This window comes from Nanorana parkeri, unplaced genomic scaffold (genome assembly GCF_000935625.1).
Source record: "Nanorana parkeri isolate BGI_ZX_2015 unplaced genomic scaffold, ASM93562v1 scaffold274, whole genome shotgun sequence".
In the NCBI taxonomy this organism is placed as follows: Eukaryota; Metazoa; Chordata; class Amphibia; order Anura; family Dicroglossidae; genus Nanorana; species Nanorana parkeri.
In genome coordinates this window covers 550,810-565,704 of record NW_017306542.1, presented here as the reverse complement: position 1 = coordinate 565,704, position 14,895 = coordinate 550,810, and the positions used below count along the sequence as shown (strand labels likewise).

General features: G+C 41.5%; 1 protein-coding gene across 1 annotated transcript in view; it reads left to right on the top strand.

The window, feature by feature from the left end:
• The window catches only part of MUSK (muscle associated receptor tyrosine kinase), a 144,451-nt gene that overhangs the window by 111,388 nt on the left and 18,168 nt on the right, over positions 1 to 14,895 (top strand). The window contains exons 12-14 of the mRNA XM_018557220.1: positions 1,642 to 1,819; positions 8,897 to 9,088; positions 14,226 to 14,374. Of these exons, the coding sequence (XP_018412722.1) occupies positions 1,642 to 1,819; positions 8,897 to 9,088; positions 14,226 to 14,374 (519 nt within the window). The remainder of the gene's footprint in view (positions 1 to 1,641; positions 1,820 to 8,896; positions 9,089 to 14,225; positions 14,375 to 14,895) is intronic.

The window sequence follows — 14,895 nt, the reverse complement described above, 5'->3', positions numbered from 1 at the left end:
CACTCCTGACTGGTGAGGAAGCCTGTCAATCATCAAATCGGCCAATCAGCGGGAGAAGAGGTCAGAATGGAGCAGATGACAGAGGAGGTCGCGGCAATCTTGCTTCATTGAAAACGCGTGTGTGCGGCGGATTCGGGTCCCTGAAGATGGCGGACGCGGCACAGGTACTCGTTTTATGTATTAGAGTATTTGCACGAGTACGAGTACTCATGCAAATACTCGGTATCGCGGCAGATACCGATGCTTGTATCGGTATCGGTGCATCCCTACTTTTTATGAATATATTGTTTATTAGCACTTTACCAAAATGTGCATATAATTAAAATAGTGAGGGATTTTTAATTGTCTTTGCAGCTACCTCAGCTACACAGAAGGATGCCAGATGTTTTTCAAGAGCTTGCCAATTCTGAGAATTATTGTAGAAACCCAGGAGGAGAACACGATCGTCCTTGGTGTTATATAGCAGATCCCAATGTTCAATGGGAGTACTGCAACATTCCGTTATGTAGGGCAGGTAGAGTACTTTTTGGTTTACTGTATGCTGCTCACATTGAATTTTAGAAAACAACCAAATGTTACAAGACAAAGAATTGAAGTTGTACGTAGGATTCAGTCTCATGGATATAAACCAAGACTGCCCTGATTTTCAAGTAACTAATAAAAACCACCAAGAGGTGGATCTTATAAAATGTATCTAATTGATTGTTGCATATTAATGCACTCTGTACACCCTAGCTTTAATTCCTTAATGCATGAGGCCATAAATGCCTTACAGTTCTTTTACCACACACACATACCTGTATGCTTGTACAAGTCAGTAGGGGTTTGAAGCCTCTATAACTCACCCTTATAAACCGTATTGTGCAAATATATAGAAAAAAAATTCCATGCAGACAAAAAAATAATTTAATCTACTTGATATTAAAAAAAAATATGAATATCATACTTATACATAATTCCGTTGAAACCACACTACAGCCAAAACTGAATATTATTAGCTAATATGCACACAGTAGAAATTGCTTATGTTGTCTACTTATATGTAGTGATGCAGCAGTCCAGCCCTCTTAAAGAAAGTCTCTTGTCCCCAGTAATCTAATGTTCTAGTTCTACTGAACACTATCCGAGGCTGTACACAATTTACAACTAAACCCCGATTCATCCTAGTGCTAGTGCCATCCTGTGCCATTCCACAGTCTAGTAACAGATCCTCTACTGCCCCTTTTTTATGACAGGAGAATGGCTCAGTTGATTGTTAGAAGAAGTTAAGTGTTGCTTCCAGCTGAAGCTAATCAGTCCATAATATAAGCAAACTGTGAAATAGTTAAAAGTGACTCTGATGCCACCAATTTCTGCTGCAGTTCACAAAACCACTGGCTGAATAGCATTTAAAATCCAACCCTCCCAGGTATGTTGGATTCCTGGTTCTCCACTGCATACAGCAGCTCAATCTGCTGGCCCTATATCACTACTGCCACTACTGTGTCCTGTAGTGATGGAAGGACCTGTAAGACGAAACAAAGAGTGCAGCAGGGGATCAAAAAATTGACACCCCTGGAAGTGTTGGTTTCCTTTTTTATTTACATATCAGTCTTACACTTTTTATTTGATCCCTCTTTAAAGGTGTACCACATTTACCAGCAACTATAAAAACTGAATTTGAAGCTCCGGCTATACCATCATTGTCCTCATCCTTCTCTCCAGCACACTCCATGACACTGATTATATCTGCTATTTCCAGCTTTGCCGCCTTGATATTAGTGATAACTGTGGCTCTTGTTTGCTGCCGCAGACAGAAGAAACTGAAGAATATAAGCAGGTATTTCCACATTATGTATTACAGTTCATGTGTAACTTAAGCCTAACATTCAACACTGGAGACAGACTGAGAATCTCTGAATTGAGGATTAATGTTAAAGCAAACAGTTTATTCCTCAAACATAACTTTCCAGTTGAATACTGGCACTGTTGTAAAATGCTTATTGGCGTCTTAATCAAGGGTAAAAAAAAGTAACATTGTAGATGGCATAAAAGTGCTATGATAAGTGCAGAAGTGTGCTTATTCTTCATTAATTGCAGAATTCAAAGATTGCACAACAGACTTACTATCCCTATTGGGTCCCTGGATGTTTGCCAAATGCAGAAAAGTAGTGCATGTCGCGAATTTGGCAACATGAGTTCCACATCTTTTTTTCTGCGTGTTTGTGCACGTTCTCACGAACGCAATTGTGCAGAAAAACAGCGCGTTTGCTCAGCTGCGTTTGGGGTGCCATTACCCAGTAATGGCAATGCAAGCGCATTCTGTGTGCGTTTCATGCACATTCACTATATGCCCTGGTGTGAACAGAGCCTTACTGCAAGGTAAGGCCAGGGGCAGACTCAGACATCCCAACTCTCCTGGACGTTCCGGGAGTCTCCCGCTATTAGATAGCAGCTCCTGGCTGCTCAGGAGAGAAACATTTTCTCCCGGATTTAGGCGATGCAGAGGTGAACAGTGTAGGAAGAGGGATGCAGGGGGTTTAGATTTAAACAGTGTAGGAATAGGGATGCAGGGGATGCAAATGTAAAAAGTGCAGGAAGAGGGATGCAGGGGTGCAGAGGTGAACAGTTTAGGAAGAGGGATGCAGGGGGTGCAGAGGTAAACAGTGTAGGAAGAGGGATGCAGGGGGTGCAGAGGTGAGACATGTAGGAAGAGGGGTGCAGGGGGTGCAGAGGTGAACAGTGTAGGAAGAGGGGTGCAGAGATGAACAGTGTAGGAAGAGGGATGCAGGGGGTGCAGAGGTGAGACATGTAGGAAGAGGGGTGCAGGGGGAAGAGGGATGGAGAGGTGAGCAGGGCTGGAAAAGGGGGTGCGGAGGTGAAAATTGTAAGAAGAGGGATGCAGGGGGTGCAGAGGTGAGTAGTGTAGGATGAGGGATGCAGAGGGTGCAGAGGTGAGAAGCATAGTAAGAGGGGTGCAGAGGTGATAAGCGTAGGAAGAGGGATGCAGGGGTGCAGAGGTGAGCAGTGTAGGAAGAGGGATGGAGAGGTGAGCAGGGCTGGAAAAAAGGAGGAAGGGAGGCAGAGGTGAGCAGTGCTAGAACAGAGATGGAGGGGTGCAGAGGTAAGCAGTGTAGGAAGAGGGACGCAGGGGGTGCAGAGGTAAGACATGTAGGAAGATGGATGCAGGCGTTACAGAGGTGAACAGTGTAGGAAGAGGGGCGCAGAGATGAACAGTGTAGGAAGAGGGATGCAGGGGGTGCAGAGGTGAGTAGTGTAGGATGAGGGATGCAGAGGGTGCAGAGGTGAGAAGCATAGTAAGAGGGGTGCAGAGGTGATAAGCGTAGGAAGAGGGATGCAGGGGTGCAGAGGTGAGCAGTGTAGGAAGAGGGATGGAGAGGTGAGCAGGGCTGGAAAAAAGGAGGAAGGGAGGCAGAGGTGAGCAGTGCTAGAACAGAGATGGAGGGGTGCAGAGGTAAGCAGTGTAGGAAGAGGGACGCAGGGGGTGCAGAGGTAAGACATGTAGGAAGATGGATGCAGGCGTTACAGAGGTGAACAGTGTAGGAAGAGGGGCGCAGAGATGAACAGTGTAGGAAGAGGGATGCAGGGGGTGCAGAGGTGAGTAGTGTAGGATGAGGGATGCAGAGGGTGCAGAGGTGAGAAGCATAGTAAGAGGGGTGCAGAGGTGATAAGCGTAGGAAGAGGGATGCAGGGGTGCAGAGGTGAGCAGTGTAGGAAGAGGGATGGAGAGGTGAGCAGGGCTGGAAAAAAGGAGGAAGGGAGGCAGAGGTGAGCAGTGCTAGAACAGAGATGGAGGGGTGCAGAGGTAAGCAGTGTAGGAAGAGGGACGCAGGGGGTGCAGAGGTAAGACATGTAGGAAGATGGATGCAGGCGTTACAGAGGTGAACAGTGTAGGAAGAGGGGCGCAGAGATGAACAGTGTAGGAAGAGGGATGCAGGGGGTGCAGAGGTGAGTAGTGTAGGATGAGGGATGCAGAGGGTGCAGAGGTGAGAAGCATAGTAAGAGGGGTGCAGAGGTGATAAGCGTAGGAAGAGGGATGCAGGGGTGCAGAGGTGAGCAGTGTAGGAAGAGGGATGGAGAGGTGAGCAGGGCTGGAAAAAAGGAGGAAGGGAGGCAGAGGTGAGCAGTGCTAGAACAGAGATGGAGGGGTGCAGAGGTAAGCAGTGTAGGAAGAGGGACGCAGGGGGTGCAGAGGTAAGACATGTAGGAAGATGGATGCAGGCGTTACAGAGGTGAACAGTGTAGGAAGAGGGGCGCAGAGATGAACAGTGTAGGAAGAGGGATGCAGGGGGTGCAGAGGTGAGTAGTGTAGGATGAGGGATGCAGAGGGTGCAGAGGTGAGAAGCATAGTAAGAGGGGTGCAGAGGTGATAAGCGTAGGAAGAGGGATGCAGGGGTGCAGAGGTGAGCAGTGTAGGATGAGGGATGCAGAGGGTGCAGAGGTGAGAAGCATAGTAAGAGGGGTGCAGAGGTGATAAGCGTAGGAAGAGGGATGCAGGGGTGCAGAGGTGAGCAGTGTAGGATGAGGGATGCAGAGGGTGCAGAGGTGAGAAGCATAGTAAGAGGGGTGCAGAGGTGATAAGCGTAGGAAGAGGGATGCAGGGGTGCAGAGGTGAGCAGTGTAGGAAGAGGGATGGAGAGGTGAGCAGGGCTGGAAAAAAGGAGGAAGGGAGGCAGAGGTGAGCAGTGCTAGAACAGAGATGGAGGGGTGCAGAGGTAAGCAGTGTAGGAAGAGGGACGCAGGGGGTGCAGAGGTAAGACATGTAGGAAGATGGATGCAGGCGTTACAGAGGTGAACAGTGTAGGAAGAGGGGCGCAGAGATGAACAGTGTAGGAAGAGGGATGCAGGGGGTGCAGAGGTGAAAATTGTAGGAAGAGGGATGCAGGGGGTGCAGAAGTGAAAATTGTAGGAAGAGGGATGCAGGGGGTGCAGAGGTGAGTAGTGCTGGAAGAGGGAGGCAGGGGGGCAGAGGTGAGCAGTGCTAGAAGAGAGATGCAGAGGTGAGCAATGTAGGAAGGGGGGTGCAGGGAGTAAAGAGGTGAACAGTACTGGAAGAGAGATACAGGGATGCAGTGGTGAGACGTGTAAGAAGAGGGATGCAGGGGGTGCGGATGTGGGCAGTGCTGGAAGAGAGATGCAGACGTGAGCAGTGTAGGAAGGGGGATGCAGTGAGTGAAGAGGTGAACAGTGCTGGAAGAGAGATGCAGGGATGCAGAGGTGAGCAGTGTAGGAAGAGGGATGCCGATGTAAGAAATGTAAGATGCAGGGAGTGCAGAGGTAAACATTGTAGGAAGAGGGATGCAGGGGGTGCAGAGCTGAACAGTGTAGGTAGAGGTATACAGGGGGTGCAAGAATATATATGCGGGTGGGGCTTGTATATGGGTGGAGCACAAGGGAGCCCCATAATCTTAAATTGCCCTGGGGCCCCATGTGTTGACAGTCTGCCCATGGGTAAGGCTTTAGTTCAGCTTGTATAGAGGGGGCATCAGTGACCTCATGGGGGTATAAAGTTACCAATGGGTCCCTTACATTTTAGTTACCGAGCTGTGAACTCTCAGAAAGATTGTTAGTTATTTCATGCTGCAGATAAGAGAAGGTGAAGCAGGTAGAACCCTGGTGTATAATTCCAAGCATAACTCCTGGAAGCTTCAGTGAGTTCAAAACATATATATTACATTTTGTCAGTTCTGACACTTCTGTATTTGATTAGGACAGCATTATATAGGCTGGATTACCAATTTTTATTGCCAGCTGAACAGCTACTATAAATTTGAGAATTCGAACTTTTATCATTCATAAGACATAACAAATGCTGGTCATACAAATGCTGTAATTACCGTAAAGGACAGGAATGTCTGTTTCAAACTGCTTCTCAACATATCTGAATCATTCTGTGAGCAGCTGGACTAAGCCATATGAATTCGATGTGTGTGGTGCTTACCCCAAAGAAGCTTGAATGAAGAGTAATCCTGACATTACATAAGAAGAACAAGGAGGCTTTATGTTTTCTTTTAGGACATAACGTAGCAGTCAGTTAGTAAGTAAAAGAAAGAGTGTGTGTAAAAATGCTTATATATCCTTTACAGTCAGTATAGTATTTTTACACATTTTATTCTTTTAACATTTGGTATATGTTTTTGTGGTTGCTAATGTCATTCACTTCTATTCCAGAGTAGAGATGTCACTGTTCTAACACTGTTTTATGTTTGTATAATTGTACAAATGTAATTGTTTCATGCAACTCATTGTTTAATTGTGTAATTCTTTATTGTTAGTGCAGAAAAAAACACACATATTTATAAAAGGGTCATTTGTTTGTGTTGTTTAGTCAATGCCAATTCTGCAGCAGATCTTTTGTTGTAGTTATGAAGCATACAGTATTTGCCTGCTGGTTTTACCCAGTGGCAAACTCCATCATTGGGCACTCATCTGGATTTCCCATTACTCCACCATTGGGTACTCATCTGGATTTCCTATTACTCTACCATTGGGAACTCATCTGGATTTCCCATTACTCCACCATTGAGCACTCATCTGGATTTCCCATTATTCCACCATTGGGCACTCATCTGGATTTCCCATTACTCCACCATTGGGTACTCATCTGGATTTCCTATTACTCTACCATTGGGAACTCATCTGGATTTCCCATTACTCCACCATTGGGCACTCATCTGGATTTCCCATTATTCCACCATTGGGCACTCATCTGGATTTCCCATTACTCCACCATTGGGCACTCATCTGGATTTCCCATTTACAGGAATGTCTGTTTCAAACTGCTTCTCAACATATCTGAATCATTCTGTGAGCAGCTGGACTAAGCCATATGAATTCGATGTGTGTGGTGCTTACCCCAAAGAAGCTTGAATGAAGAGTAATCCTGACATTACATAAGAAGAACAAGGAGGCTTTATGTTTTCTTTTAGGACATAACGTAGCAGTCAGTTAGTAAGTAAAAGAAAGAGTGTGTGTAAAAATGCTTATATATCCTTTACAGTCAGTATAGTATTTTTACACATTTTATTCTTTTAACATTTGGTATATGTTTTTGTGGTTGCTAATGTCATTCACTTCTATTCCAGAGTAGAGATGTCACTGTTCTAACACTGTTTTATGTTTGTATAATTGTACAAATGTAATTGTTTCATGCAACTCATTGTTTAATTGTGTAATTCTTTATTGTTAGTGCAGAAAAAAACACACATATTTATAAAAGGGTCATTTGTTTGTGTTGTTTAGTCAATGCCAATTCTGCAGCAGAGGTTTTGTTGTAGTTATGAAGCATACAGTATTTGCAGGACTCATCTGGATTTCCCATTATTCCACCATTGGGCACTCATCTGGATTTCCCATTACTCCACCATTGGGTACTCATCTGGATTTCCTATTACTCTACCATTGGGAACTCATCTGGATTTCCCATTACTCCACCATTGGGCACTCATCTGGATTTCCCATTATTCCACCATTGGGCACTCATCTGGATTTCCCATTACTCCACCATTGGGCACTCATCTGGATTTCCCATTTAATGGAAATCTAGGTTTCTGTAACAAGATAATGAACATTAAAGCCGTTGGCCTCAATAGGTTTTTAAGATCTACTTTATTTAGAAAGTGAATTGTTGACCTGCTTGTTGCTTATTCACCACTGCGTATATTTACTGGCTTGCAAGTGAAGATTTTAGCCTAAAATAATCATCTGTATTGTATGTCAGCATTTGTATGTGCTAACAGAAATATCTAGAAATATCTAAAACTCCCTTAAATGTGCAGCACAATTGCTGATGACTGTAAGTAAACCTAGGTACAAAAACATGTTCAGCTTTGCCTGCGAATATGAGTAAAAGCAGCTGGGTAGGCTGGCACTAAAATAAACATGTTGCTTTGCTCTGCATAGCGAAAATAATTGGTTTACTTTAAAGAGCAATCATATTGATGTTATCTCAAAAAGCTACGTTCTAACAAGGCTTGAAAATTTGCAGTATTCTTTTCATCTGTACTAAATGCCCAGAAAGATCTCTTTGCTGCACATACAGTACTGTCCATACATTTAAAGAAAAGCTTTCCTGATAGAAGCATGGAGGTTTTCTGACTTCTTAACCTGGGTATACACGCTATGAATTCCCACCTGTTCTTGATGAACCGTTCAAAATTTGCTGCTTAGGTGCCACTGTTGGCACCCTTCTACCCGGCCTTCCTCGATCAACTGATCAAAGAAGCAAGTTGGAAAATTCTCGGCTGAACAGAGGTAGCAGTTAATTAACTGCTAGCTCCGTTTTGGTATTATGATAGCGGCCAGAAGCCTATGTGAGAATTCAAAGGAAACAGCGGGGGATTTGTCAACGCTTGCAAGTGTTAATGGGAAATATCTTCAATTTTTTTTCCTTCAGCCCACAGGTTGATAAAAAAAAAATAGAGCTGTGTATACCTGGCTTTAGTTGGCAAATTCTAGCTACCTGGCTGTCATTCTGAGCCTCTGACCTGACTTAGAACAGGTATGCAGATAATGGCTTTAAACTTCTTGATCTGTATACCTGTTCAAGAGCATTATTTTTATTGTATTGAAACCAGAGGGTCAACATAACAGCCAGGCAAGTAGCACATTTAGAAGCTTGGCAAATGCAAGCTCTACATTTCTTCATTTCTTTTAGTTGCAGCTTACTTTAGAACAAAAAGTAAGGTTGCAGGTCACTGCAAATGTCATTACGTCTATAAAAACCTCTGCGGCCTTGTGTTTTATACAGCCACATACCTTCTCTCTCTATGATTGCTGATATCTCAATATTTTGCAGGGTGTGAATATATATTCCAATATGATTTTGTTTCTCTAGTTACATGAAACATTAAATAAATAGTACTTTGTTAATGACAATGAATTACATTTATTTCAGGGAAACTGCTGCTCCAACTTTAACAGCCCTTCCTTCAGAGCTTGTCCTGGACAGATTACATCCAAACCCCATGTATCAGAGAATGCCTCTGCTTCTTAACCATAAACTCATCAGTCTTGAATATCCTAGGAATAATATAGAATATGTCAGGGACATTGGAGCAGGAGCATTTGGGAGAGTCTTTCAAGCCAGGTAATTATGCATTCCGTGTTCAAAACATGTGTATCATATGTTTCCATATACAGGGGCAGCAATCTTTTGCTTGAAGTGGATTAATCACAGGGCATCACCACCTGGCGCCAATCACAATGGTACTTACCAATATCCCTGGTTACTGGAAACTAAAGTGGTTTGGGATCAATTTTATTCTTTTTTTGTTTCTTTCTTTTTTTAACAAGTTATGGAAAATCTGAATTACGCTAAAAAATATTTATTACAGTGTGCACCAATGACATGTGTCACAGAGTATTATTGCTTTTCAAAAGCAGCAATTCTCAACCTTTTTTCAGCCATGACACCTTTTAAAAGTGTGCAAAATCTCGAGGCACCCTATTCTAAAATTTAAAAACCATAAATGTAAAAATGCCTGAGATATCTGTCTTATCTGATATAGGGATCTGGTATGGATTTTAACGGGGGGCCAAATGTGAAAACACAAAAAATCATCATTCTCATCAGAATCATCCTTTCTCATCAGAGTCCCCCTTGACATCAGGAGCCCCCTTCACATTAGGAGGCCATCTCACATCACGAACCTCCCTTTACATCAAAGGCATGACACTGACATTTCGAGAAGGCACTCTTGTTGAGAGAGCTGAGTAGAGGCTGTTTGCATTTATACTGTCTCTCTCTCTCATTGAAACTATGTGTGGACCAACACAGGGCAGAGGGGATGAGGAGGCAGCATGTGTCATTGTCTTGTGTATGTAATTTGAACCTGTGCTAATGAGCCCTCTGGCTTTTTTTCATCTAAAGCTGGCCATGATGTTGAACGTAGTATTGAAAAATACAAAGGAGCAGGATGGAACAAATTACATTCTAGCAGTGAATGTGGTTTTTGTTTGAGAACCTACATTCTTTTACCAAATCGATGTGTTAAAATTAAACACAATTTCAAATTACATTCTACAAGTCTCTGATCGCGTTACTGAATGTTTAGAAGAGATTTTTCATATGAACAAAAATCTAGCAGTGTATACCCAACTTCAAAAAAGTTTTAGCTATCCTGGCATGGAAAATAGTCTAGAGCTGTGTCTGCTACCTAGAAACAGGCAAATATGAAGTATTAATATGCAATATTTCATATTTACCTGACTAAAAGTGAAAAATATAAAAAAAACTTTATTTATATTACTGAATATAAATCAATAATAAAAAAGTGTACAGAAACTCCACAGATTCACATATACAAACAAACATATGTGGCTTCACACAAAAGTAGGCATCAGTCAGAAAATATAGAAGCATTTAAACGTAAAAGGCCAAATTAGTAACTGGAATGTACCTATGAAAATAGATGTTGCAAAGCCTATATCCTCTAGCAACTGATGTTACATTGTACATTTGTAGTTTAGTCACCACTGGAGGGCCAAAGTTTCACTACCCTGGGTTACAGTAGAGCCCGAGTTTGACAACTAGTAAACCAAGTGGTAGACACCAGAATGGAAGAATGCTCTCTCTCTCTTTGGCTCTCTTACACAAAGGATAGGGTCTTGGTGGACAGTGATACAAATAACGTTCCTATCCTTTGCTACAGTAAATCTTTAGGCTTATTTAACACAAAGAGAGATAACTATTGACTGATTTATTATGGCCTACTGCACCATGATTGTCGCTATTTACCTTTTGAAAAATACTAGATTCAGTGGAAATTCTAAACATACTTGACCCCATTTCTGCAGCTGCTTGGTTTTACCAGAACCAGAGGCTATGGCTATAGGGTTCAACTGCAGTAACATCTGGTGGCAGGGCTGGACTTAGAATACTTGAACTTGTAAGCAGACTTTCCTTCTACAAGGGTCACATTTTTAAGTGAAACATTTTCTTGATTTACCTGTCCTATCCTGGCTTAGTTGGGATAGGTGATGGTGGGAAATATATGTGCCCAGTCATTGTACAGCTGCCTTTTTGCCTTTGCCACCTATAAGGACAAACCTACTGAGCCAACCAGTATATCCAACTTTGGCTGATAGCAAAATCTAATATCATAATGTCACTATACAGATACACTGATGCTCCATGAGTACGGTAACAATGGGAATTGGGATGTAAGACACCTTTTTCTGTAATTACGTCTGTGGAAGTGTCTCATTCAGTTAACACCGTTAATATGGAATTCAATCTTTAAAAACCCCTGATAGTATATAAGACATCTGGTGTATTGTTTAAACCATGTCAAGACATACATTTGACATTCTTTCTTTACATATGCACCCTGTCTATTGCAGATTTACTTTTTAGCACCATTTGACCATATGTTTTCAAGTACAACATTTATCAGCAAAAGTCGAATCATCTCCTTCTGCTCCTGTTAAAATATTTGTCTTGTCTTATGTTAAACACATTCTTGTTGCTAAACTTAGTAACCTCCTTTTCTCCCCTAGTGCATGATTTTGCCTCCTGAGACATAATTTTGAATTGAGTGCCAATAATATGTCAACCAGCAGCATTCTGTTTATTCTGTTTGCAGCCTGCATATAGTCAAGAAGCTTGTCAATGCAGGAAATAAGGGTCATGCCATTTACTAAGCTCTTAAGGGGAAGTGCTAAATACTTATAAAACATGCAGCTGATAAACACACACACTGCTTAAGGCCCCATTCACAATTGTCAGTTCTTTTGCATTGTTTTAAAGCATGTGTTACCGCAAAGCACTGCAACAGAAAAGTGTTCTTTAGCCCCAAATCAATGTAAAAGTGCAAGAATGGCATAGTGAGGTGATTGCTAACTTGCTATAAGTTATTGCTCTTTTTGCACTGAATGTCCATAACAGCTGACTTATAAAAAACAAAATAGGGAAAAATAGCACTGTTGTTAATAGCAACATATTTTAATGAGAGAAAAGAAAATGGGGATAGGAGCTAGGTTCTTGCCCATGGTGTACATGAAAGAAGTAATCTGCTTGGTAACTGTGGCCATACACTTTGATTTTGTTCTCATTTCATTTATCAAATTTTTTGTCTTGTTTAAATAATTAGCCCCATTAAACTTTCATGTAATGCAGAGGACAAAGGCATATATACAGTATATGAAATCCAGCCTGTGTGACAACCATGGCTCCCTCCATAGATATAATGGAGAAATGAGTGTAGACACAAAGGGGCAGGAAGTATGTTATTTGAAGGCTCATCAGTTGGAAAAAAAAAGGCTACAACATCAAAAGCCTAGATGCACCTTTCTGACTATGTTTCTTGTTTAACCAATATCTAGGGTATAACATGAAACTTGGTCGGATCGCAGATCTGGTATTTTATGGCAGAAAGGAGATGAGGCTGCAGATCTCTTACAATGATGATACTAGCCTGTATGTCTTTTATAATCAGGCAGAATAGTGTCCTCATTCACAACAAAACCCTAGTGCTGATGGGCACTTGGCTTTTGGCTACACCACCAGTGCCCATGCAGGTGGTGCGGAAATGCAGTTTAGAAAGGTAAGTTATTATTGCTTTTTCTCTGATTGATAATACGTATACATACAGGATTACAGTTAACATCTGTAGTAGAGATCAAACAAACCACTACTTTTTTAAATTGAAAACAGTAGAAACATTCTGTTTCGGGGGTCACACGGTGGATCTACTTTTCTGTCAGAAACTCTGAGAATGATTTAAATTTGGGAGAAGAAACCATGTCTGTAGCTTGGAGCTTTCATCCTCAGGGTGAATGTATCTAAAAGAAGTGTGCTCTAGTAACTTGGACTCTGAAATACTTTTAACATACTGTTCTTTTATCTTTTAGGTTAGAAGTGCATTGACTTGACTCAAAATGTCATCTAATGCTTTTCACAGCACAAATGTCAAAACTGAAATAGAAATGACCTCTAATTTTTCCCTGCACTGTCTGTATCATTTCCTCCAGTGCCTTAATGTCCATCTTTACTTACTTTTAATTTGAAGAATTGCCCCCTGCGCTCACTTTAGCAGGTTATCAGCCCTAATAACAGTAATTTTCATCCATATGACTGTGATTTTCCACTTTGTTTGGTTGCAACTTGCCATTGCTGATAGTAATAACTATTATGGCAAATAATGATTGTTTCTGCTTTGTGAATTGAGTAAGAATAGCAGTGCATGGAAAACTATTGTAAATGAGTCTGTTCAGAAAAATGAACCACATATGGAATGAATGAAGAGATAACTGAGACTTCAGAACATAATAGCAGGATGGATATAACAGGTATTATCCATTAATGATGAGATGGATCATAGATCTGTGCAAAACTCTCTCCAGGAAATTTCAACAAAATCTAGGGCAGTCACTTTCCCCTTGCTGGTTTTGACTTTTGGACAAATGATAACCTTCTGGCTCATTACACGTGTGCTCAGCAAACATGCCTAGTAGTGTATAAGCTTACTTTCCACATTTCCACATTTCATGCTCTTAGCATTTGGCATATTTCTTGTAGTGTGGTTCCGGAACCATGTTTGTCCTGTCTGTTCACATTTCTAAGAAACTGAATTATGCTGGGGGTTGAAATGTGTTGCCTAGTGGGTATTATATGTAATCCATTATATTATTCTTTTGATGAGGTTGTATCAAAGTATATGTTTAAAGAACAGTGCTTAAAAATAACACAAGTACAAAGATGCAGGATTTTCACACAATTGCACCTGTTATTAATTGAGTTTGTAATTGCTATGATTGAGCACCATCATGTTGCTTAGCAAATGAGGTGCAGGGCAAACAGTAAACATACATATACTGATTAATTAACAATATGGAACACTGAAGGAGAAGTGATATGAGGACCCTTCTAGTTTATTGAATTATTTTAATAGCATTATGATATTTCTGAGAGTTACAAAGCTACAAAAAAAATCAGACTGATAAAAAAAACAATAAAAAGGCAGGATTCTAAAGAATAGAATCATTTATAAAATGGGGACAAAAAGAAACAAAGCTAGTAAATATCTTCTTTTGATCTGTGTATACAAAATAGCATACAATTGCTGATGTACAATATAAGGATTTTAGTGACACAGTTTCAAATCCCCTACAGTGGTTTATAATACATAAAAGGCTTTTCTTAAATTTGCATGAAGCACTTTGCCCCTGCTTATTTACACGATTCCTAAAAATCTGTGAGATTAACATATTTGATGGTCTTGCAGGGCGCCAGGACTACTTCCATATGAATCCTTCACCATGGTGGCAGTAAAGATGCTGAAAGAAGAGGCCTCAGCTGATATGCAGGCAGACTTCCAGAGGGAGGCAGCACTCATGGCAGAATTTGATAACCCACACATTGTAAAACTTCTAGGTAAGGAATTCTTCCATAAAGAAACCAGACAGTTCTCAGCCACTTTACTTATTTTTCTGAGCATGATACCAAATTGAAATTCCTATGACTAAATCTATATGTTATATATAAAAATCTACAAAAAACATCTACAGACACACACACTGGTCACACTATGAATTATAAATCATAACCCTTGCAGTGGGGCTACCCCCACGCTGCAAGGGTTTACTTTCCAGGTAAAAAAAAAAAAGTTATGCTCACCTGAACCTCAAATCAGGACGGCTGTGACTCCGTTCCATCCAGCCTGTCTTGACCTCTGCTGCAGCAATGGCATGTCCCTCAGCATCCTCAAGTCCTATACACCATATAGAATATGATGTCTCGAGGATCCTTAGACCCCTGCAGGGGAGAGAGGAGCGAGGCTCCAGGGTCCGGTCTAAGAGCCAGTGGGTATAACTTTTTTTTTTTATAACCTAGACACAAACGAGCACTTAGCCCTTGCAGTGCACGAGTAGCCCCACTGCAAGGGTTAAGAATTC